We start from the raw sequence: 26,903 nt of genomic DNA on the forward strand, positions 1-26,903 counted from the left end.
AGATATCCTGCCTCAGTAATACATCTGGATTCCAGCTCACGTAAGGACAATATTATGTCTACCTCAGTATGGTTTTTTGGAGCTCAGTCAATTCCCAAATATTTTATATTCCTCCAATCTCTATTGAGAGTTTCATAGAAGTGTTGTGCTGTACTGTAACTGACATCCTAGTCAATACTGTTTACCAATATTTACATTGGATAGCTCAGGTTTATCCCATATTGTGTCTATACCACTCATTTTTTAGCATGCAGGTTTTTACCTCATGTATGTTTTTACCACACATTTGAAGTAAGTTGGGGGTGTGGGTGTCTCCCGCCACAAATACTTTGTTTTTATATTTATAAATAATGCGTGGTAATGGCATACATTGTAAAAGCATATGCGTTGTAAAAAATGCAGAGTAGAAAATCTGTGGTTAAGGCATGCAATGTATTTACCAGTGTTGTTCCGTCATACAACCCAAATAATGTTGTTGGAACTTTCTCTATTGTTGAATACAATTATTACTATTTTCCTAGCAATTGAAAGAGCCCTGTGGCCACCACCATATTCATCCAAAAGAACTCATCTTGTTTAAAGAAATATAGTGCCACCTGGGTCATATGAATATTTGTTATTTAGAATACCTTCCCACCCGAGAAGGTTCCAATGGCTTTTTTTTTTGTTGTAACTTTTTATTATATAAAACAAGGAATCAACACATCAAACATACAATCAAGGCGATACAACAGCAATACAATCATTAGGCCTGCGCTCAATGAGGACGGGAGATACATGACAACAGGAGAAAAGATGTTTTGGATACAGATGAGGGGAGGGTGCCAAAGGTAGGATTGCATATAAACAGCACAATATACCACAGCTAGAAGGAATGTAGGTCAGGGCGACTGGGAAGGACTAGGAATCGTAGTGAGTGGGGGCGTACAAATATCTCCACGGTATGAGTTCCACTGGTTCCAAATCTTCCCCCATTTTTGGGGTCTGCCTCTTGCCATATACACTGTCTTCTCTCTGAACATGCACCAGTCCAGACTCTCCTTCCAAGCAGTCACTGTAGGCGGCCTCGGGGACCCCCACAACTGTGCAATATCCCTCTTCGCAACCATATTAGCAAGAGTCACCCACCGAAGCTGCGACACGTCATAATCATTCGGACCCCACACATTCAATAAACATTGTCGGGCTTCCGGCATCATCACAACACCCGTTACTTCATCCATCACCTCATGTATACGTTTCCAAAATCGCACCACCTCAGGGCATTCCCATATGATATGGAGATAGGTGCCAAGGAGACCACACCCACGCCTACACATGCCATCCGTGGAGTAGCCCATATGGATCAGACGGGGACCGGTGACATAGATTCTGTGGAGGATCTTGAGTTGGACCAGACGGAGGCGGGACGGAATCGCCACCTCCCTGGGAGAAGAGATCGCGGACTGCCAGTCCTCATCATCCAGTTCAATACCGTCAACCATCCAAGCTTCACGAAGGCGAACGAGCAGACTCGATCGGTCATTAATCATTTTCTTATAGAACAATGAGATAGTACTATCTGGCACATAACCGTCTAGTATACGATCCTCGAGGGGGGAGGATTCCGGAATATCACTACCCACTGGCAACACAGAGTGCAGAGCATGGCGTACCTGGACATAACGAAATTTTTCCCTGTCACTCAGCTTATACTCTACTTGCAGATCCGAGAAGGTCTTCACATCTCCTTTAACCCAAAGATCACGCACTTTACTAATACAGATCGTGTCCCATTTATCAAAGCCCTTCGTCTTCCATAGGCCACCCAACTTCGCAGAGGCATAGAGCGGAGTTGCACCAGTTAGTTTATCCCTCCAGCCCATAGCCGCCGTTGCGCTATGCCATACCCGCACGGCTATAGCGGTAGGACCTGAGAGTTGTGAATGCGAGGGTCCCGAATGGTTCCAATGGCTTTAAGACTGATTAGGCACATCCAGATTGTTCCCCTTTTGTGTTAATCGCCTACCCTCTCTTATAAAGATGACAGGTACTTGCACTGGCATTTAGATTTTTTGGGGGCTATGCAAAATATTGACTAATACTGCGAATAATAATGAGTAAAAAATACTAGTGTCTTTACTTTATTAGCTGAGTTACATGTTCCCCTGGCTTTTGTCATGATTTCCTTAGCTTTATGCATTTTCAAATCTATTTGATTCAAAGCCCCAGTTTATTTGAGATGTTTGTGGATATAGCAATTGAGGAAATCCACAACTCAGGGTATTTCTCCTTTAGGATGGCCCTTTAACAAGTAAAAGAAAAAGAAAATTGGTGGTGCACAGCTTGTTTGTGTTGATATTTCTGAAAGTTTTGTCGAACTTATGGGTGCTCTCTAGGGTGGTGTCTTCCGTCAGGCTTGGAGAAGAGTTCATGTGTTAGAATAATGAAATAACTTCTACACGATTGATATGCCTTTAATATCAAGTGTCCAAACAAACAAATGATGACCAACATTGAATAAATAATGATACTTCATTGACTTTGTGAAGCACGTTATTGATCACGCCCGGAGTGCCTCATTAGGGGATGTATTTGCAATTGTTGCATACACTACTCATTCCTTTAACAAGTAAACAACAGTCCCCCAAAAAAACTGAGTCACAACACAAGGAGATATGCCTAATATGCAAGATATTTTTCCTAATTGCTGCAATAAATGATGGAGAAGAGTTTTCGTATAAGGAATGATTCTTGACAAATCCAGCAGTGGGAAATTTGATGTCCTACAAAGTAAATTCAAGATGTACTCAAACTATTTCCTCTCTGATTTCCTTCTTTCAGTGCAACCTTTTTTTTTTTATATATTTCTTTTTATTGAAACTTTTAACAACATAAACAAAAAGAAATAATCAAGGCAGTACAATCAATTGAATGGCGGTGCGTCCTGCGGGGAGGAAAGCATAAGATCATAATACAATCAATGACATTGCAGGATGGGAGGATTGAGGGATACAGCAAGTCCTGAGACAATCAAAGCAACATGATAGCAGGAATGTCTAGTCACGGGGAGGGAGGATCCGCACCCAAGTGTGTGAAGGGGGGTGTACATATATCTCCCCGGTAGGAATTCCATTGACCCCAAATCTTACCCCACCTGCGGGGCCTGCCACGGGCCACATACACCGTCTTTTCCCTGAACATACACCAATCCATATTCTCCTTCCATGCCAGAACTGTGGGTGGCCTCTGGGAACCCCACAACTGGGCGATATCCCTCTTGGCAATCATGTTGCCAAGGGTCACCCACCGAGTCTGTGACAAATCATAGTCATTCGGTTCCCACACATTCAACAAGCATCGTCTGGCTTCAGGCAACAAGGCAACACCCGTGACCTCTTCCATTACAGCATGCACTCGATTCCAGAAACGAACAACCGCCGGGCATTCCCAGAGTATGTGAAGAAAGGTGCCCGGAAGGCCACAACCGCGCCTGCACAGCCCATCCGACGCATAACCCATACTGACCAAGTGCGGACCAGTAACATAGATCCTGTGGAGAATCTTAAGCTGCACAAACCTAAGGCGGGCCGGAATTGCGACCTCTTTCGGCGAGGATATGGCCGTCTGCCAGTCCTCGTCATCTAACTCCAAGCCATCGCCAGTCCAGGCTTCCCTGAGTCGCTGTAAAAGGTCAGTCCTATCGTTTATCAACTTTTTATAAATAAGCGATATCGTACTGTCGGGAACGTGCCCATCCAGCACCCGATCCTCAAGTGGTGACGCCTCCGGAACAGTAGTACCCGGAGGGAAAACCGCCATCAGCGCGTGTCGGATCTGAGCATATCTAAAAAACTCCCTGTCACTCAGGTCATACTCCAATCTCAACTCGTCGAAGGTTTTAACCCTACCCTTAGTCCACACATCATTCACCCTGCATATACCAATCACGTCCCATCTATCAAAGCCTTTCGTTTGCCATAGGGAGCCCAGCCTCTCAGAAGCATAAAGCGGAGTAGCGCGTGTAAGTCTATTCTTCCATCCCATGGCATCATTCGCACGATGCCACACTTGTACCGCAATCTTGGTAGGGCCAGTGAGCAGCTTCCCTGCAGATTTCGTATAAAGCGCCCTATTGTAGTCACCACCAGGCAGCAACCATCTATCCATTTCGAACGCGGGGTTCGACGTGGGATCATACGTGCCGTGATTAATCGCCCCCAGTTCGGAGGCCCAGTAGTAGCGCTTAATATCCGGGAGAGCAATTCCACCGTCATACCAAGGAAGTGTCAACTTGGCAAGTGCTATGCGAGACCGTCCACCCCAAATCAGTTGGCGCTGCAAGCTTTCAATCTCCCGAAAATAGCTGGCCGGGATGGTATCGCAAGTATTCTGTAGGGCATATAAAAATCGGGGCAATGACATCATCTTAAATAGAGCCGCACGCCCGAGCGGGGACAGCGGAAGCCTACGCCATGCCACAACATCGGATAGCAAGCGCTGAAGTGGGTGCAGCAGGTTACGTTCATAGCGAACCACAGGATCCAAGGTGATAAACACCCCCAAATATTTGAAACCCGCGTGTACCACCTGTATTGGGCACCCACGCGGCAAGAGAGGAGGATCCCCCGAGAGAACGTACACGCAGGACTTGGACCAATTGATCACAAGGCCAGAGTTTTTACCGAAGGAAGTGAAGACATCGAATAGTACCACCAGCGACTTCCGAGGCGACGTGAGATATAACAGGATGTCGTCAGCGTAAAGTGATATCCGGTCCTCGAAATCAGGGGTCCAGCGTATTCCCTTCATTGACGACTCCCAGCGCAGCCAAGCCGCTAAAGTTTCCAAAGCAAAAGCAAAAAGAAGCGGAGACAACGGACATCCCTGGCGAGTATCCCTTCCGAGAGAAAATAAGCCAGAAACACGACCATTAACAACCACCTGAGCCAAGGGGTCTTGATATAATAGTTTCACCCAACTGATGAAAACTGGGCCAAAACCAAACTTGGCAAGGACAGCCCAGAGATATGGCCATTCCAGCGTATCAAATGCCATTGTGGCGTCCAAAGAAGCCAAAATGGCCGATTCACGCAGCGAAGACGCTCTCGCAAGGGAGCCATGTAGACGCCGAAGGTTCAGCGCCGTGTTCCGGTGCGGGATAAACCCGGACTGATCCGGATGGATCAGGTCGCAGACGACCGAGGTCAAGCGATTCGCAGGCACTTTTGCGAGGATCTTAGGCTCAGCGTTTAAAAGCGAGATGGGCCTGTACGACGCGCAGCAATCTCGCGGCTTCCCTTCCTTGTGAATCACGACGATAGACGCAAGCCTCTGATCAGATAGAAGGGTACCCGCGTCAAGCGATTCTAAAAACATTGAGCGAAGATGTGGTGCTATTTTGTCTGGGCGCAGCTTATAGAGTTCGATGGGGAGACCATTCGGACCCATGGCCTTTCCCGATCTCACAGAGCGGATTGCGGTCGCGACCTCCTCAACAGAGAGTGTCGCGTCCATCAGTTCCCTATCGAGATCCGACAAACAGGGCAAAGCAATGTCCCTCAGAAGCAAATGCGAATCCTGTCTGTCCGATACAGGGGAATATACGTTTTGAAAATACTCAGAAAAACACTCCACAATCTCAACCGGGTCAGTCACTCTCACTCCATCCGCCTCAACGATCAAAGGAGCCACACGACTAGCCCTCTCCTTCTTGTCCAACCAAGCTATCAACTGTCCGGCCTTATCACCCACATCATACAAGCGGCCTTGGAAGGTGTATTGTAATTGTCCAGGGTGCAGCAGCCGCCAGCAGTCTATTAGACCCAGAGTGTCAAGGAAGCCACCCAACCAGGACTGTGACCTCCCAAGATCCCTGGGTGGGTAGCGATCGACATGGCCGGAGACCACAGAGTTAAAATCGCCACCCACCACAAGGATGCCTTCTGGGAGCCCCAGTATCACCCTCCCCAGGTCAGCAAAGGTCGTAGTTTGAAGGCCAGGCGGGACATAAACGGAAAGCAAAGTGACGACCTTTCCCTCCCACCGTCCCGTAATGGCAGCATATCTCCCCCTGTCGTCAAGGATGACAGCATCGATCTCAAGGGGGAGGGAAACCCTAACCAAGATACCCACCCCCCTACAGCCAGTGGTAAAGCCGGAGTGTGCCAGGAGACGGTAGCCCCTACGGTTCATAGCCTGGCATGTGTTGCCCATCAGATGTGTTTCCTGCAACAGCACAACATCGGGGGAAAGACGTCTGAAGAGTTGTAACACCACGCCCCGTTTTATCCTGTCTCCCAACCCGTTAATATTCCAACACAGCAATTTTAGCCCCCTACCCCCCATCCCAAACGTAGTCGCAGCATCCACCCCACATTAGTCGCAGCAGCCAAGTCCAAATGTCCATCAATATAGTGCCTTGAAGGGAACAAAACAAGAACAACTCCCCCCCCCCACCCCCAAACCTACCCAATAAACAGAACCCCCCCACCCTGCACCCCTGCGTTAGACTCAAAGGTCCTCCCAACTTGCAGTGTGCCTGTCGCCCTAGCAAATAACTAATCTACGAAAAGAAACCCCAGAGGAGGAAGAGACTCACTCCCCCCGCCACCCCTGGAGGGCCACCGCAATTAAAGAAAATTGAAGGATCCGCAAACCATGCCGAAAGATCTATATGCAGTCCAGCGAACCAAGTCACAGTACTATACCTGGTCCATCAGTCCACCCTCAGCTCCACCAGAATGTTCAGGGTGTTCCTGCTGCCTGGGCAGCGTGTCGATCCAGTCACTTGCAGCCTCAGGGCGATCGAAGAAGAACGTCCGATCCCCATGTTCCACACGCAGTCGGGCTGGAAATAACATCGCGTATTTCATGTCCCTGTCTCTCAATCGTCTCTTCACTCCTTGAAACCCCATTCTTTGCTTCTGTACCAGCTGAGTGAAGTCGGGATAAAAACTCACCGTCGTGTTCTCAAATTTCGTGGGGCCACCCAAACGCGATGCCTGCAGGATAGCATCCCGATGACGGAAATGAAATATCCTGGCGATGATGGGCCGCGGGGTAGAACCCAGCTTAGGTTTACCGCCCGGCACTCTGTGAGCCCGCTCCACTGCAAAGAATTTACTCAGGCCTTTGGGTGCAAGATGGTTGACGATGAGGTCCTCTACAATAAGATCAACATTTAAGTTGTCTGAATTCTCAGGGACACCCACAATACGAACGTTGTTCCGCCTAGAACGACTTTCAAAATCTTCCAGGCGACGGAGAAGGAGTCATTAGAGGACTGTAGATCGCGGACCTCCGCTTGTAGATCGGAGACATCCGTTGTGAGGCTGGAAGTCTTCAAGTCCAGGGATTTGACTTTTTCGTTCGTCTTAGCCAAATCCGCCCTGATTAAGGTGACATCGATCGCCACTGTATCCAGTTTTTGCGCCAGGGTTTCATACTGCGCACCGATGGAGGCCTGCATACTCGCAATGGCGCCCATGATATCGTGCAGAGTCGGGTCCTCGTCCGCCGGAAGGTCATCTCCCTTGTCTGCTGGAGGCTTGCCAGTTCCACTGGGGGACCCCTTGGGATGAGTGTATCGGTCCATGACGTTAGATTGTACGGAGCCCCCACGGTGAACAGCCTTGGTCTTCCGCTTGTCGACCTCGGGCTTGCCGGCCATCTTGGATGCTGCGCCACCGAGGGGACCCCGAGATCTGGTGAAAATGGCTACGTCAAAATCCCCCACAGACGCTCAACCAAAGGACGGCGTGTTCCAAGTCACACACCGAGCGGTGATATACAATCCTGGTCCTAGAGTGGGACCGGGAAGTGAAGTGAGCCGGGAGCGGTGGGGCCAGATCTGCTGCATAAAGGGGTCTGGGCCAAAACCGAAACCGAAAGCCAAGTCCAGGGTCGAAAGTGGGACCAGGGAAGCCGCTGTTATTCAATTACCATCCAGGCAGTTCACCAACTCGAGCCCGGGGCAGGACCGTGGAGCAGGCCAGGAAAGTTCAAATCACCATAAAATCGGTTTTCTTGGACCAATTCAAATGTTGAAAGCAGCTATCATATCAGCTGGGTTTCATCTGCGATGGGCCGTATTTATATCCAGGATTATAGTCAGGATAAGTGCCGGAGGTGGCGAAGGTCCGGGAGCCCTGTGCTCACGCGACCATCTCGGTTCCGCGCGTAGCTCCTCCTTCCAACCTTTTTTTTTATATTAATTACCACAAGGTAATCAATTAACTGCTTGAGAAATATATGTAAATGTACTCCTCCCAAACACCCCTCACCTGGATTGTTCTCCTGGTATAATGACCCAGCCCACTCAGATCTCTTAGAGGAGGCAAAAGAGCTCCTTGCATTTGAAGTAATTTAAAGAACACTGAAGGCTGATGCAGCCCTGGGGTGTTATTTTGCACTGAACAAATATAGAGGAAGTCTGATTATGACTTATCCAGTGAAGTAGTTTCATGCTTCTTTCGAATCTGAATTGGACTAAGTTAGGCAATTAAACAGGTGCCTTCATCTGCGAGATCCTTCAGGATTTTCAGTACAGGTACCCCACCAGAAGCTGAGATTAGCATAATGATGAAGGTGCAGGTGGAAGATTAAGCCAACGACCACAAACTTTTTCTGTTACATAGGACAAACTGAAAACAATGTTCTTACTCCCATAGATCTGTCTGTTATCTGGTCTCGAGAAATGTATTTTGATGTATTAAAAAAAAACCTTGAATGCTTGATGTAAGCAGCCATTGAAGAATACCTTTAATTTTTTAGCAAGCTCTTTATGCAGATGTGAGCCTTGACTTACTGCATCCTGCTCGCAGCTACCCATCTCATGCAAGTATCTAATATTCAGACTATAAGATTCGGCAGACTTGTGCACACATTTCACACATTTTTATTGCACCCTAAGGTGTCCTGTATTGTAGTCACTCACAAGGAGCATCTCGAAATAGACATCTGTGCCTTAAGGACAAATGCAAACTGTAATATGTTTGCCTCCCAGGGAATGGGGATGTGATCCTAATCAACAGGGCAGAGATATTTGTGTATGCCCTTGCTCTGAATTACAATTCCGTTGTTTGCAGTTTCCTGTGTAACCGATCAGGTTCTAATGCCTGGATCGTTTAGACATGACAGGACGTCTACCTTTTTCTAGCCAATGATGTCTTTCAACACCAGCTTCACAACTCTCTTTATAAACAAAGGGGCGTAGTTTCTGAGGTAAAGACATAATTTTATCTATGTCCAACTAGACATAATCTAAGTAGCAAGGGCATAGTCTAATTAGCTACAGAACCAAGCGGTGTAAGCTTTGACACCAGCCCACGGAGAAGAAACTCATCCTTGCTTGTTACCTTGGGTCATGGTTTTATTTTTTTGTCACGACCTGGCATTTCATGGACCCTGTTAAATACAGTAAACCCTAATTGCTGGAGAAAAATGCACGTAGTAACTTTGAATAGCAATGGTTTTACTGCCCAAAAACGAATGCAGATCCTTTTGCTGCTACTGTTGCTTTTGGAATTCTGTCCTGCAGTATTTTTTTTTTATAGAACGCATTTGTCAAGAAACATTTTGATGGGCCTACAGGCCCATAGGAATGAATGGGGAGTGATTCCTTATTTGCGATTAGCAATTTGCTAATCGCAAATAAGGATGCGATTTCATGGGTGCAGGGGTATCCAAAGGACACCCTGTAGCACCCCTGAAATGTGAATTTACACTGATGTTGTGCACACACATGTCCAAAGGACATGTGTGTTTGTAACATGCAACTTAGAAAAATGCATTTAAATGCATTTTTCTAAGTTTTCGCTATTTACCACGAGGTTTGACTTCGTGGTAAATAGCGGTCCTAAATTGCAAATTCGCAATTTTTAAATGTTTCATGAATAGCATTTAAGGAATCTCTAATAGAGATTCCTTAAATGCTAATCCTCACAAATTTGCAAATTCTTTATTAGCGATTTTTGCATTTGGGATGATGAATCCCAAATGCAAAAATTGCACTCGCAAAGGGCCAGATTCTCAGAATCTGGCCCTTTTGCGAGCGCATTTCGTGTGATGAATCTGGCTGTAAGCATCCTATTTGAGGAGGCCTGCCCATGAGCATATTTGGCAGAGGCTACAGGCAATCCCTAGTTACCATTAACCCATGATATTCTGTTTTAAGGTATTGCTGTATGCTGAGACCAAAAGCCCAGATCACTTACCTTTGCTTTGGAGTATACAACACCCAGTTTTACAGAGATTTGTGCCATCATCATGGTGACACTCACATTTTTTTAAGTTACGCACACTAACGACTGAATCATCTCAAGCGGCACCTCAATCCTTGTGCTGTATTTTCTTTCCCATGAGTTTAATTGTGGCACTTCATATAGCGTATAGCATTAGGTTTTTCCTAAATAAGACGACAAATAAGGTGTTTCTGGTGTAGGTGGATCAGGATTTCCAGAGTTCTCTGGCCTTATTGGAGAGGCATTAGTGTCTTCAACTGGACAGTTTGTGTTTAGGTTTGTTGAGTGAGCTTTGTCAGTCACATTGAAGGGTTCGGAATGACTGAAAACACTGACTTGCAGAGGTACAAGGAGGGCTTTGCTTCAAGCACATTTATTCTACCACAATCATGAGTATGCTCTTCATGTTGTTTTAAAAATGACCCAGCACCACTTCAGTTGAGCAACAGAGTTGTTCCACATTGTTACATATATGTTTTGTTATACTGAACATTGCATTCATAACTCAGCTGAATAGAAACAGATGAACTGAATACTTGTGTAGTTTTTCAGCAGTTCAGTGATGGTATTTCCTCTGTGATTTCGAGGTTCCTGTTTCATTCGGACAGACCAGTTGGATGGAGAAACAGATTGGAAACTAAAAATCGCGGTGAGCTGCACTCAAAGGTTACCTGCCTTAGGGGTAAGATTTATTTTTTACGTATTATATGTTGCGCACATCACGTGTTATACATTTCAACACATTATTGATTATTTTATGTATGTCACCATATGTTATTTACTTTTGTTTCTTTAGAGACTAACAGAGAGAAACTGTTAATTAAAAGTGTGTATAAATACTTTAGTGTTGTGTATAATATAATACAAAAATTCGCTGCAGCTTTAATATTCCAGGGTCATTATCCCTGGCTCGAGTTCAGCAGAATTTCGTATTATCTGAGATTTTGTTCTTGTTCTAGTATGGTGCATAGTTCAACAGATTAATTTACAGCGAATTGGCACATTTTGTCTGATGTATGAGTGTTCTCTCATTTATGAAGATATTGAAATATTTAAGGTTTCTCTTACGATTTTATACTTCATAAGTTCCTAAGTCTAACTATCTTTGAATTTATCTTATATTGAATAGTTTTTTGCTCTAATGCATCCTGTGTCTAGTATCATCTGTTGTTAATTGGTTTAGACAACTGTTATTGACTGTGCTCGTTGATAACAATTGAAATACAACACAAATTGCAATTCTCAGGATTGATTGACTTCTTTAATTCAACCTGGATCTCTAAATTTTATAAAGGTTATATTTCCTGATTATTGAGGGGAAGGTTATTATTTGTTAGGTCCTTACTTTTGATCCATTGATAAGATGTTAAGTTTATCACTGGATTTACAGGGTTAACACTTGCTGCTTACTTGCATATTAGTATTTTGCAAAATACGGTCATGCTATATTGATGATTGTTCAAAAGAATGCTTTGGAAGTCTCTCTCTTGAATACTTGCAGATTTCTGCTTTGGCAGGCTCTCTTGAATACTTATAGTAATGATACAGTGTCTGTTACCTACCAGTTTCATTTCAGACCAGGGACTCCGATTTCTCATAATACGCCAACATCCGTTTGAACACCACCTGTGCACTTGATTTAGAATGAAAACTTGATGGTATCTTTGTACATTAGGGTACCTCATTTGGAGTAATTTGTTTGTCACGGGTGAACTTCGGTTTTTTATCAGGTCACAAACTAACCATTTCCAAGATCATTTCAGTTTTCATGCCCTTCCTTAGCAGAAGCGATAGTAGAATACTGTTATAATAAATATAACCAATCCACGACACAATAGTTGAATGTCGAGCAACTTTTAGTTACAGTTTGGCAGCCAGCAAAGCTCAAAATTGAGCACATGAAAAAAGTACATTTTCCCACAATTAGATGCCACAAGAATATGTGTTGGGAAAACTGAGGTGATGTTGCACCAAGAGCACATTGATATTCTGAAACCCTGGTATATCCATCCATTCTTTGATGAATTCTTCTAACTGCATATTCCTCACCTTGTGAATACTTCCCCATGCTTCAGACGGGAACCGGAAGTCTTTTAGCAGTATGTCTGTGTGCCAGTAGGTGGCATTGTGCGGCTCTGCGTCATCATCATTCTCCCCCAGAAGTGTGTGGAGCTGCATATCAGCACCATCGATGGTCACTAATGCAAGTTCCCTTCTTCCTGTGCCTTCAGACACAGATTCAGAGCTTCTTCCTGGTCTTTTGACCAGAGTTTTCCTCACAAATTATTCAGTGTGCAAGGGAAATGTCACCTCCTAAAATGAAAGGATTCAAACCGTGAAGGGATGGTTGCAAGCAAGGGAGACCATGCTGCAGATATTTGCCACTTTACTGGCTCTTGTCTGGTGTGCCTTCGCTGGCCGGTTCACCCTCAGCGCTGTCTGGGTCTCTTGGATCCACATTGGGTCCAGCACCAACTTCAGTGCCCGCTTTGGCTCCAGCACCACTAACTGTGCCGGTATAGTTAGCATAGATGCCAACGCCATCCAGGCCAGAGGAGAATGTACAGCCTGTTGTCATATCTGATTGCGAACTGAATCTACCACGATCTCGGACCAAAGTCGCTCCTTCTAGTGCGCAACCTCTCCTATTAATCCTTCGGGCTCTAATACTTTGCCCTTACCTCACGGTAGGGTCCAAACTTTACATAACCTGCTTGGCACAAATTCTGATAACGACAACTATGAGGAGGGGGACGGTTATGTTCCACAGTATGATGACCACAACTGGTACAAGGAATTACAGATTGCCAGTGGGCTCGACTCTTTGCCTGATACAGGCCTTGTCTCCCCAGGTCCTGCTAAGAAAGCACTTATTTCGCTGTCGTGATGCGAAGGGCGGCTGACTTACAACTGGCAGTCACGGAAGTTTAAACGAATGTACTAACTGAATTCTTGCAACCTGGTCAAGCTCCCACTGAGCTACTGTTACCTTCCAATGAGGTACTTACTTGACACCATTTAGGGTACTTGGGCAGAACCCTGTTTGGATCACTCCTCCCCATCTCCATCGGGCATTCCCCACCTCCCTCATCAACTTCCAGGGAAGCGACTAGATATATATCCATTGATTCTATGGTCGTGTGGGTTGAATAGGCAGTGTGGGAGTGAAAAATATTAGTGGAGACCTGAGTTGGGCATCAGTTAACATCGTTATTCCTAGATCCTGGTTCCTTTCCCCCCCCCAGTGCCATACTCATCAGCTCCTATTAGTGGCATAAGGTGCAGCATCTAATTTCTGTATGCCCTGTAGCACACTTTAACCAGTACCTCCATGGTAGTTGCAGTGGGCTACACTTTGGGCCATGCACTGAACTGTCACCTGAATTGTTATTACGTGTACTTTGTGCCCCTTCACGTCTGAATTGAAGTGATGTTTGTAACTATATGGCACTTATGTTACTCTAAAAGCACTAATGAAGAAATTTAAACAACCATCGCCCTGCACCTGGTCACTCTGCTTACCTCCCACGGTATCCTACTAGGAGAACCTGGTGTTCCAAGCTTCCACCAGCAGGATCAATCCAAATACTTTCTCTACCACTTCTCCCGGTTGTGAGTCCTAATGAATTGAGGCTTTTGGCAAAAGGATATTCCCCTCCACGAGCCTTGCTCTTAGATCGTTTAATGGTACAAAAGGGGGTAGTGATGGAATGAGCATCTGAACCTATCAAACACTCACACCCAGTCAAAAGATCTGGGTTTGATCCATCACCGTTCTTTAGCCCACTCTGCCACCCCAGTTCAGACATGGCTATATGCAAATCAGTCTGACCCTGTGCCTCATGGGAACAGTCCAGCCCGAACTGCCAAGCCATGCCTTCCCTGGAACGGAAACAAGCTTCCGAGGACCGGTTTCTGGCATTCCAGCCGTCTTCAGCCCGGCTTGCTTAAATCCAGTGGCAAAGTGAGCAAGGGACTCACGTCTGAGCATACCCTGCCACACTTATGGCGGCCAAAGCGGTACAAAAGGTGGTAGTGATGGACGGAGCATCTGAACCACTCAAACACTCACACCCAGTCAAAAGATCTGGGTTTGATCCATCACCGTTCTTTAGCCCACTCTGCCACCCCAGTTCAGACATGGCTATTTGCAAATCAGTCTGACCCTGTGCCTCATGGGAACAGTCCAGCCCGAACTGCCAAGCCATGCCTTCCCTGGACCGGAAACAAGCTTCCGAGGACCAGTTTCTGGCATTCCAGCCGTCTTCAGCCCGGCTTGCTTGAATCCAGTGGCAAAGTGAGCAAGGGACTCACGTCTGAGCATACCCTGCCACACTTATGGCGGCCAAAGCGGTACAAAAGGGGGTAGTGATGGACGGAGCATCTGAACCAATCAAACGCTCACTCCCAGTCAAAAGATCTGGGTTTGCATTTGTCACCCCGAGTGGGATGAGTATGCTCAGACGTGAGTCCCATGCTCTCCACACCACTGGAGTCAAGCTACCCTGGCTGATGAAGGCTGATAGCCAGAAACCGTTCCTTGGATGCTTGATTCCGGTCCAGGAAAGACATGGCTTGGCAGTTCAGGCTGGACTGTTCCCATGAGGCACAGGGTCAAGGCTGATTTGCATATTGCCATGTCTGACCTGGGGTGGTGTGGAGTGCAAAAAAACGATGGATTTAGGCCCAGATCTCTGTACTGGTGTGAATGTATGACATTGTTCTGCATTCTGTCCATCAATTGTTGTTTTTGCACTTAGATCGTTTAATGTCAGTTTTTTTTCTTCACCATTATTCCCTTTCCGTTTGGGATACGGTGGCACAGGTTTTACCAGCTGTTCAAGATGACCAGTGGCTGTCTCTCACAAAGGCTATTCAGGAGGCCGCCATGCAGAAAAATGTGTATTATGCTCAGGGATGGACACAACTGATTGCTTAGGACCTGCCATGGGCACCATTCTGGCTATTCATCACCAAGCCTGTAGAAGATCTAAAGGTTTTTTCTGGGACGTCCAGGCATATATCATGGACATGTGCTTTGATGGTTCCCACCTTTGTAGCGATTAAGCTGACTCAGTCTTGGACCGCTTTAACGAAAACCAAGCCACAGCACGTCTCTTGGGCGTGTCTGCCTCCAGCAATACAATTCCACCAGTACTTTTTGCCTCTTCATGGCTACGCTAGAGATTTTCCCATCCATCAATGCTGAAATCCTCCTTCAGCCCACCAGGTTTTTCAGCCCTTTACTTGGCAGACGCTGCAGTTCCCAGAGGCATCAAGGTCAGCAGGGGTGGGGCGTGGCTTGGGAGCCGGCAATGGCAGATGTAAGAGAGCTCCGCAACACAATGCAATTGATTTGGACTTTGTCCCTGACCGCTGGGGTGATCCAGCCCAAGTTAATTCCTCGTCTGTGGCAGTGAAGAGGCAACAAGAAACAGCGACTGACAGCTGGGAGAGCAACGGGTGGACTGTGTTCACCGGGAGCTGCTCTCGGAGAGCCTCACCCCGATGGCTTGATGTTTACTCACCGCCCGAGAGAACACTGCAGCTGCATCCCCAGCATCATCATCATCTGGGGGACCCTGTCATCTTGAGAGCAGCAGCGGGTGCGGTGGGCCCGATACCCCGACTGGGCCAGCATAATCAGACACGAAGCCCTTATCACTGTGGCCTGGGCTCCGGCAGTTGAGGGCCACGAAGACAACCCACATTGTAGTGTGTCCCACACTTGTTACTCCAATTCTTGGCCCAATGCCTGAGGCAGAGGTGTGCCTGATGGGCTACACACACGGACATCCACCCAGAGGAGAGGTGTGGAGCCCTGAACTGGCCATTGCACGTCCTACCCATCAGTGCTGACACTGGGAATGTTAGGGTGGATCCCTGGACAGCTAGACAGGTGAGTGACTTTTCTTTACTCTCTCCCCCCTCCCACTGCGATCCCGGGTGCCAGCCTACTGGTCCTCGAGCTGTTGCTGGGTGGTGGCCCCCTGCCTCATTGACCCCCTGTGCACAGTGGATGCTCCCTGCCCCTGCAGCATCTCTGAGGCTGAATTACCCCTACAGAGCTGGCCACATTTAATAGCATTACGGAGCTGTGTGATGCCCATTGTCTGACCCCCGCGATGGCCGACTCTGGGGGGCATGACCGGAAAGAGCTGTGAGTACCATAGCTGCCCGCCCGGGCACACCTGGAGATCCATGGCTGACCTCGACGCAGCTGCCCCATGGTGATCCTGGTGGTAGAAGGAGGTCCTGTGTAGAGGGAGATCGGGGGAGGGCCGGCAAAGCTACGGCTCGGAGGCAAGGGGTGACCCGCTGTTTCTCCAATAGCTGCCTGCTATGCCCAGATGGGGACTGTACAAATGGGGACTTGGCCTCCCCAGCAACGCAGGGCGCAGACTGCCATTCTTGACCTCCTGCTACTGGACTTCTGCCCGCCTGCACTTTACCACCCACCCAATATTGGCAAGAGACAAGCCCCCTGGCTATGTTACGCAACTCAAAATTGACAAATACACGGAGCATGCGGCACTGGCGGAGAATGTTAGCACTGCGGTTAGCGGGACATGCGCTTGGAGGGGCTACAAACGTCCTACATTCTGCAGGAGATACAAGATCTCAAAGAATCCATGGAGGGCAAATTGTGGAACTGTAATTGTATCTGTTCATGATCCAACAAGATCTACGGAATACAGTGGACAGGGTCATGGAAGTGGAGGGCATAGTCTCTGAAACTGAAAACATGGTCAAAGAGCATGAATCCCGCCTCTTGATCCTGCAACGTTTGTTCGGCCACCTGGATGCCCGGTTGGAGGATGCCGAAGGATAATCACGTCACAAGAACTTGTGCATTGTGGGCATCCCAGAGGGGGTGGAGGGGACCACACCTACCTCGTTTATCTTGGAGTGTCAGCCTGCTTCTTTGTAGAAAGGGCACACAGAGCACTAACCACAAAACCTCCTGTGAGCTCTCTGCCTCGTCCAATCATAGCCTGGGTTCTTGGCAATGCGGATCGAGACGTCATTCTCCTGGTGGAACGCAGGACTGGGTCTCTTGTGTTCCAATCCTCCACAGTGATGGCCTTCCTGGACCACACCCTAAAGGTTCCACAACTGAGGGGATCCTTTTAGGAAGTGAAACAAAAACTTATAGCCATGAATATCCACTACATGCTCCTCTCCCTGGCCCGCTTGAAAGTTATATTCTTTGACAAGACTTTGTTTTTCAATATGTCAGCAACGACCTGTGATTGGGTAGATGAGCGACCAAACTGGCGCAGTGGTGGCTTCATCTCACGGAAGGGAGGGAGGGTGGGTGGTAGGGGTGTAGGAGACAGTGGCCCTTCAAGCGAGTAGCACACAGCTCCCAGCGCAGAACTTACCGTCGTGAGCGCAGGGCTCATTCTCTGCAACAGGAGAGGTCTACCATATGGAAGATGCCCGGGACGTAGATACAAGATTCTCGCAGAAGTTGGTGGCTCTGACTTGCTGCTGCCTTTACAGGAACCCTCTACTTAACTGGTTCTGCATGGACTTGGCGGGTGCCTGCTCATATTGTTGAGAAGGCTTGGTGTGGGTCGGGGATGGCTTGCAATTCAAGTCTCAAGCAGTTATATGTTTGCGTTTGTTAGGGGTTAGTGATGGGGGGGTATGCCAAGTTGGCTACTGTCCTGGTTGTACACAACACATACTTCTAGATGGCGAATATGGGGTTGGGAGTGAGGGAGTAGGAGAGGTGAGGGGGTTATTTTGACCCGGCATTGGTACAAGTAGACATGTTTACTTGGTAGTCACACAGACGACACACACCTAGAACATGCGCATCATCTCTTATGATACTACTGCCTCGCAAATGACTGACTTACAGAAACATATTGGCCCTGGGAGGCTTAGTGTCCTCTTGTGAAATGTTAACAGCATGCTGGACATGTTTAATAGAGGGGCCGTTTGAAGATAGTCCACAAATTTATCTCAGACATTTTACTGCTCCAGGAGACGCAGCTTATAGGCAATCAGTGCCCCTTCCTGGCTAGTAGGGGGTTTTCGCAGGTGTTCCGCGAGGGATCTAGGCAGTTGCCATCTTGATCCGTCGACATATTCCTCTGGTGGTGTTCAGGGTGTGACATGCTACCAAAGGACGCTATGTGGCTGCGACTTGCACCCTACAGTAGGTTCCCAATTTCTCTTATTTTTGTGTATGCTCTCCCGCCCCTCACCTATGATTTTGCGGGGAAACTGAGCCACCTCCTTATGAAGCTCCCTGCAGCCCCATGGATTTTGGGGGGGCTCAATGGAGTTAGTGACCCTGGCCTTGATCTCTCTTCCACCTCGACCGTGGTGAGGGCTGGCCCGATACGCCTCTCCACTTTCCTACACAACATGTCCATTATTGACGCATGAAGGGCGCATATTTTATTCCAGAAAGCATTGATCCTGCTCCCGCCTTTACTACTTTCTCCTTCGCAGGTGAAAAAGCCACCATGTACTCGAATATTGCAGAGAGTACAGTCAGACCACTCACTGATACTGCTGGACCTTGCCTGGGGCCCAGGGAAATCTGCGGCGGGTGGCGCAGGAGCCACTGGACCCTCCAGAGTGAGAAGTACCACGAGGCCTGTTGACATATAAGTCAGCAATTCTTGAAGAGTTTACGAGCCGTGAATGGGTTCCTTGTGGACAGTTGAGGAGCACTGCCTCAACTGTCCACAAGGAACCGATTCACGGCTCCTAAACTCTCAAGTACACGGTTGGAATTAGCTGCCATTTTACCCTAAAGCAGCACTTCCTTCATAATTCCTAGCTGCAGAGTTCATCCCGAAACCCCAGCGCGTAATCAACGCAGAAAATAGTCACTGGTTTTTAAAGATCACGCCTGGCGCCTCACTACCCGACCTCGGCTTTGTACAAACCCCTCCAGCCGTAGCGACTATTTTAATAATGCAATGTTAACAGGCATGAATGAAATATCCCTTTATCCCCACACAGGGATCGAAACGCCGTCGACACTGTATATACTATATGCCTATGACCGTATTGTATAACATGTCGCAATAGTGTATTTTCGGTTTATCAGTCTGCAATATTGTATTGTACGCAGATCCTCTTCCCTTGCCTGAACTCCCTTTCTGTATGTCAAATTGTTCTAAGGTGGTAGTAGGACGCAGGTTGTGTCCCACTTGAATCTGTATGGATACTGACTAATAATCTCTATAGCAGATATTTAGTGCAGACCTGACAAGCCCAGGGACCGTAGAGCAGTGGACATAGTGGTGATCCCGAAACCAGGCTTCTAGAGACCACGTTGCGAGAAGTACAGACCAATATCTCTTCTGAACACAGAGGTTAAGCTGGGCCAAGGTGTTAGCTGTTCGACAATCGGGTGTGATCAGCCACCTCGTCCATCCCCGATCAGTCCAGGTTCATGCCTGGTAGGCGCGCTACTGGTAGGGACGAGGGAAGACTTGTTTTCAAGGTTACAAGTTATTCAAAACACGGCGGCACGTTTAGCATTGAACAAGCCAGCACGAACTCCATCCCTACCCCTACTGAGAGTTACATTGGCTCCCTATAAGGAAAAGAGCAGTTTTCAAACTCCTATGCTTAGTGTTTAAAGCACTCCACGGACTTGAACCTAGATACCTTACTAAGAAACTAGAATGGTATGTCCCGGGCCGCCAGCTCAGATCCAGTGGGCAAAAGCTCCTTCGAACTCGTAGAATTAGGAAGGTGAAGACGGGAGGCCGTGCCTTCTCCTACTTGTCCCCTAAGTATTGGAATTCGCTGCCGGAAGACCTGCGGGCATGCCCTACTCTGATTCTTTTCAAAAAGCACCTCAAGACCTGGCTATTTTAGATGAGTATTTCGTACACTGGTCTGCTCGCCTCCTGGGCGCCGAGATATCCCCTTGGGGATGATTTGTGCGCCACATAAATAATAAATAAATAAATAAATGCCCCAATCGACCACTAGACACAACATACAGAGGGTTAACAACGCCATCGAGATGAACACCATTCTACCGGGTCTTCAAATCTGCTACTGGTGGAGTTTTAGAAGGTGTTAGGGTCAGTGGATTGGGATTACCTGTTTACCTTATTGACCCATCTTCAGTTTGGGCTGAAATGTATCAGCTAAGTGTGATTGCCATATACGGGCCTCTGTGCGAGAGTACGAGTCGGCAGGGCTATTTCTGATTGGTGCAATACAGAGAGTGGCACCTGCCAGGGATGCCTCTTTTCCTCCTTGCTTTTTGTCTTGCCATTTAAGCCCCTGGTGGCCTGAGTAAGGGTGGATGCCCTGTTTAAGGGCTTCCAGTGGTCCTCGATGGTCACTAATAGAATATCCCTATATGCAGAAGATGTCTTATTGTTTATGGATGATCTTGCCATGACGGGTCCCTGGACCCTTCAAATTGTCTATATTTTTGGAACCTACTCAGGTCTCTGCATTAACAGGGCAGTCTGCAGGCAGGAGAACTCCCACCAGATCAGCGGACGGCCACCATCGTGGCTACCTTGAAACCTGGGAGGCCGGCAGATGTCTGTGCCTCCTATCGGCCCATCTCCCTTATTAATGCAGAAGCTAAAATCCTCGCCAAAATACTGGCGCTCCGACTGACCCCCCCCCATTTGACGAAACTCGTGCACCCTGATCAGTCCGGCTTTATGCCGGGAAGAAGTACGGCACTAAACCTCAGAAGGCTTCATGGGGTACTGGCGCGATCGGTATACCTGCAGGAACCAGCAGGGGTACTGTCCTTGGATGCACATATGGCATTCGATACGGTGCACTGGCCCTTTATGTTCGCCACATTGCACCACTTTGGGTTTGGACCAAAGTTTTGTTCCTGGGTACAGTTGCTATATACCAAGCCATTGGCGCATGTGGCTGCAAACGGCCACATCTCTGCTGACTTCCCATTAGAAAGAGGTATGTGCCAGGGCTGCCCTTTATCACCCCTATTGTTCGCGCTGATACTTGAGCCACTGGCGGCATGGATAAGGTGGGAGCCAACGATAAGGGGCCTTAGATGGTCTGACACTTGGGAAGATCGTATCTCCCTATATGCTGACGACATCCTACTATATATGACCTCTCCGGCGCGCTCCATTAATACCCTTCTGGATATTTGCGCAGCTTATGGTCGGGCATCAGGTTATACCATTAACTGGTCTAAGTGCATCATGTGTGTGCTACATGGTCCACCACCATGTTTGCCTGCTATGTGCCCGCTGCGAGTAGCGGAACATACGTTCAAATATTTAGGGATATATGTCACAACTGACCAGGAGAGTTCTACGATAAAAATCTACTGCCCCCACTTGATCATCTCAAGAGAGACATAACACACTGGGAAACACTGCCGATAACCCTGCTAGGGAAGGCGGCACTTTTTAAAACGATGGCCCTGCCTCGATTTTCATACATCCTAGAAAACACGCCATATACGGTGGCACTCACCTATTTTAGAATAATCGCGGCACAAGTGTCTAGATTGTTGTGGAGTAACAAACCGGCGCGCATTGCGCAGGCTAAGCTGGTACGCTGCTGGTATGATGGAGGGATAGCACTCCCCGATGTGCAGCTCTACTATTGCGCAGCACAGTTGAAGGTCATCAATCAATGGATCCATCTACCGCGATCGGAGTCAGCACTTCAAGCAGATAGGGCGCAGATGGGCACGAGAGATATGTTGGCTCCCCTCTATGAAAGAAATATGATGACAACAAGGTTTGGACCGTTGCGACACACCCTTGGTCTGTGACATACGGCACAGGCGAGACTAGGCTGGCAAAGAGTGATAACTCAACTCACGCCATTGTGGGACATGAAGCGACTGGGCAGGCTGAGACAAAGTAAAGGTTTTGACCATTGGGAAACCATCGGGATATCGACTGTGGGCGACATGTGGCAGAAAGGGGAGGTAATTCCCTTTGAGCAGTTAAGACAAACATACGGAATGGCCCCCTCGGAGCGTTTTAGATATATACAAATACGTCATGCCCTGATGACAGTCTTACCGGCAGGCTCAGAGGTCCCAGAAGCATCCCCCTTAGAGGATAGGCTATTAACGGACTACATGCCGAAGAAGGCGACTTCTCTCACCTATCGCAAACTTGTGAATAACTTGCGTGACCCACTGGGGCCTCTAAGAGATAAATGGGCTCAAGACATTGGCGACATGGATGACACGGAATGGCAGGAAGCATTAGCGTCCCCCAGGGAGGTGGGTATACCCTCAAGACTCAGGTCGGTACAATTGCGCATATTACACCGCTCTTACTACACTAGGCGCACCCTACATAAAATAGGAAAGGTGGAGCATCCCTATTGCCTGCGAGGTTGCGGAGAGGAAGTTACCTTTTACCATACTGTATGGGACTGTCCCAAAATAGCAGAATACTGGGCTAAAGTGCTACGAACCATCTCAAGTACAGGAGGTCTCGCTGCTGCCTGAGCCTAAACGCTGTTTGTTAAACATATGGGAACCAAATGACCTCTCACGCATCGGACAAGGCTGGGCTACGTTGGGCATGATGATAGCCAGAAGAAATATAGCATAAAGATGGGGGGGGGGTGGAGGTGCCGACCTTAATGGCATGGAGTAAGGACATGGATGCATCCATGATTGCAGAGAGAACGATATACCGTGCTAGAGGTTGCCCAAAGAAATGGAATGCAATGTGGGGGGCATGGAATACGTACAGAGGTGAACTCTATGAACCCTTGTTGGACTCGGATGACAGTGATTCAGAGGCGGAAGAGGTCTAAAGGCACAATGTTGGAGGACAGGTGGGGGGTTTCGACTATCGTACGAAGGCTAAGTTTGAACTTGGGGAACAATACAAATGTGTCTGAATACGTTGTGAGATGCTATACTGCATGTTTTTATTTTGGTTTTGTAAACTGTATGATTTCCATGAAAATGAATTAAAAGTTTTCCCACAAAAAAAAAAAAGATCAGCAGGGGCAGCATGCGCCTTGGTGCCCAATGCCTCAAGCAGCTGCAACCACAAAAATGCTTTAGTGTTTTCTCGCTGGCACACAACCACCCTGTCGGAGGCACAATACAATATTTCATCGACTCATGGCATGCCATCACAACGAACAATTGGGTCCTACTAATTGTTCACCGGACTACACCCTTCGTTTTCTTTCTATCCCGGTGTTCTTTTCACTGCCTTCAGGGTGGCTGATGGAGAACCATCTATCTGTTTTACAGCAGCAAGTGCAGGTCCTTTTGGCCAAAGAAGCCTTAGCTAGGACTTTGCCCTCCGAAGAAGGAACTGTGTGTTACTCCTGCTACTTCCTTGTGCCTAAGAAGGACAGAGGCCTTCATCCTATTTTAGGTCTTCGCCCTTGAACACCTTCCTCCGGAAGGCAATATTCAAGATGCTAACACTAGAGGCAGGTCTTGTGTGCCCTGGACTCTGGAGACTAGATGATGGTGTTGGGCATGGAGAGCCCTTACTTTCACAGCCCCGTCCTGTAGGCCCATAGGCAGTACCCATGGTGCGTGGTGGGCTAAGAACATTTTCAGTTTGCAGTGCTTCCCTTTGGGCTCACCATAAAAATAAATGATGGCAGTGGTCGCAGTACATCTACAGAAGTCAGGTGTACCAGTCTTTCCCTATCTTAATGACTGTTTGCTGAAGGCGAGCTCAGGCCAGTCATCAAATACCTACACATGACGTCAAACCTCCTAACATCAGTGGGTTCACTATCAACGAACCAAAGTCACACCTGACAGATGCTCCCTATTTCCTGAGCCATTCTGGACATGGTATGGTTTCATGCCTTTCCCCGTAATGAGAAGTCCAGGATACTCTGGCTATGATCCCAATGTTTCAACCTCTGTACTGGATCTAAGTAAGGTTAACTCTGAGGCTGCTGGGATTCTTGGTCTCGTGTAACTTGCTTGTGTCAGATGCCCGATGTCACATGCAAGCTCTCAGTGGGACCTGAAATTTCAGTGGACACAACATCAGGGAAGTTTGTTGGACTGTATTCAGATTCCTAGAAAGATCTGCAGTAGTGGCAACAGGACCAAAATTGGATCAGTGACAGGCACCTCACTTTACCCCACCCAGAGCTGACGGTGGTTATAGATGAATCACTATTAAGTTGGGGAGGCCATCTTGGGAAAGGTGGAGATCGGAGGGCCCTGGTCTCTGGCGGAGACTCGGTTTCACATTAACTTGGAGGATTGGTTGGAGTTCAGACCGATTTACATAGCGATGAAGGCATTCCTGCCTACAAATAAAAGGACAGCTGGTGCAGATGCTCACAAACAACACCACTGCCATGTGGTACTGCAACACGCATGGTGGTTGGGCTCTTGGACCCTGTGACAGGAGATCTTGCACCACTGAAAGTGGCTGAACCACCAATCGATTTCCCTTGTGGTGAACCACCTTGCTGGGTCTTTAAACACCAGGGTGAACATACTCAGCTGCAGGTGCCTAGCAGATTATGAATGGCAGTTACACTCAGAGGTGGCCCATGCCATTGTCCAGAAATGGGGAGAACCCTGACTTGATCTATTTTCCACTATCTGACAATGCAGTGTCAGCACTTCTGCATGCTGGAGTTTCCAAAGCAGTACTCACACCGAGATGCATTCCGTCTAGAGTGGAGTTTAGGACTCCTGTATGCCTTTCTGCCACTTTCTCTTCTGCTCTGAGTCCTAAAAAAAGACCGGGCCCAAGTCATCCTAGTGGCATTGGATTGGGCCAGGAGAGTGTGGTACCCGGAACTCCTGGGCATGAGCACTTGTCATCCAATCAAGCTGCCACTTTGGTAGGATCTTCTGTCTCAGCAGCAGGACAGGATTCTGCACCCGGGCCTGCACAATTTGCATTTCTTCATTGCTCCACCTCATCCCTCTAAAGAGGAAAAGAGACTCCCTCGCTTGGATCCTAAAAGAGCATTGAGCTTTTATATTGCTTGTACCAAGGAACATTGGGCAGACAGTCAGCTCTTTGTAGATTTTTCCAGAAGAAAAAAGAAATGTAAGGCAGTGCAAAAAAATATAATCTTCTAATGGATTGCTATCTGCAGAAAGGTCAGATGCGCACTGGCTGAGAAGAAGCATGAAGAAGGCTTAGAAGATCATTCCATCTGGAACAAAGCTACTACCAGGGGGATTGCGTGTGGAGTGCATGTCCTGGTTCACTGTGTAGCTTATGGAAATGACTTTTGGACTGGAGTGTTCATCCCACCCGCTTGATTTCTGTATAAGGCTGGAGCCTGTCTCACAGCACTTTAAGTGATGTAAATTTCCCTGATATCCTCAGGTACTATGGGAGAGAATGCTACCCTTTTTGGCTTCCTCACTGCGGGGTGCTTCCCTAACAAAAACCGAAGGCCAGACTTCTTCTGCTAGGATATCATAATCAGACAATAATGACCAAAAGACTGCTTTAATAACATGTGGTATGGCCACTTCAATTTATGTTTAGACGGTAAACCCTATCTGGAGAATTAAAATGTTTATCTGAAAGTATCAGTTGGATTCGCATGCAGAAATCTTTGAAGCATCTGATGTACTTTTGTGACTTTAGCAGTGCTGTCTAGGAGAGCTCATGCACCAGTCATGTTTCGCTGGAGGACTTATAACTGGATTGGCATGTTTCTTAAAAAGTCTGTCCACATTCTTCTTCTTAATTGGGGTTTTAGAGTCCAATCCTTTCTCTTCCCTCATTACGCTGACATCAGTCTCACGTCCTACTTGAATTGAAAAAATTGAATTGAAAAAATACTTATATAGCGTCTAACTACCCGGAGGCCTCGTAGCGCTTCAGAGCCAAGAGTGTCAATTCAATGAAGACATTAGTTGAAGAGATGTGTCTTCAGATGTTTGCGGAAGACAGTCAGGCTACGTGTCTCTCTTAAAGACTGGGGAAGGGCCCCCCCATCTTGCTTTCTTTATCTTTCTGGTGGAGGTTAAAAATTGGTTGCTGGATCGAAGCGACCTAGATGGTAGATAGAGTGGCATTAGTGGGTGGAGAATTTTAGGGCCTGTTTTCCAGATGGCTTTATACGCTATGCACAGTGTTTTAAATTGAATTCTGGCATTCATTGGCAACCAATGTAGCTGACGAAGGGCTTGTTTGGCCGATTGTCTCCTAGGGACCTGGAGGAGTAGTCTGGCTGCACTGTTTTGTACCACATGTAATTTGTTGATGGTGGACAGTGGAGCTCCTAGGTATAGGGAGTTCCCATAATCCAGCCGGGAAAGAATTAAGGCCTGAATCATAATTCTTCGTGCTACAAAAGGGAGGAGAGGGAGAATTTTTCGTATCATCCTTAACAGGCTGTAGCATGTTGACGATAATACTGTGGCTTGGTGATTGAAGGTCAATTTGTCATCAAGCCACACTCCCAGACTCTTTATGTGCGGTTTGGGTAGCAGAGCTGGACCCAAACATGTGGGCCAAGAGGGCATGGTGGAAGCAGGGGCGGCATTGCCCAACAACATGATTTCAGTTTTTTCTCCGTTAAGACGGAGGCAGGAGTCCTTCATCCATCCGGCTACTGCTTCAAGGCAGGGTGTCAGCTTATCAGACGAACCCACGTCTTGTCCCAGCGATACCACCAGTTGGGTATCGTCTGCGTAGCTGACGATCTTAATGCCGAATGGATGTACCACAGCTGCCAACGGCTTCATATAAACAT

General features: G+C 47.6%; 1 protein-coding gene across 2 annotated transcripts in view; it reads left to right on the forward strand.

The window, feature by feature from the left end:
• Window positions 1-26,903, forward strand: part of ATP9B (ATPase phospholipid transporting 9B) — a 2,445,811-nt gene that overhangs the window by 946,750 nt on the left and 1,472,158 nt on the right. For both annotated transcript variants that reach the window (XM_078687568.1, XM_078687569.1), the window contains exon 8: window positions 10,811-10,905. In XM_078687568.1, the coding sequence (XP_078543694.1) occupies window positions 10,811-10,905 (95 nt within the window). The remainder of the gene's footprint in view (window positions 1-10,810; window positions 10,906-26,903) is intronic.

The sequence above is a fragment of the Lissotriton helveticus genome, chromosome 4_1, assembly GCF_964261635.1.
Source record: "Lissotriton helveticus chromosome 4_1, aLisHel1.1, whole genome shotgun sequence".
Lineage (NCBI taxonomy): Eukaryota > Metazoa > Chordata > Amphibia > Caudata > Salamandridae > Lissotriton > Lissotriton helveticus.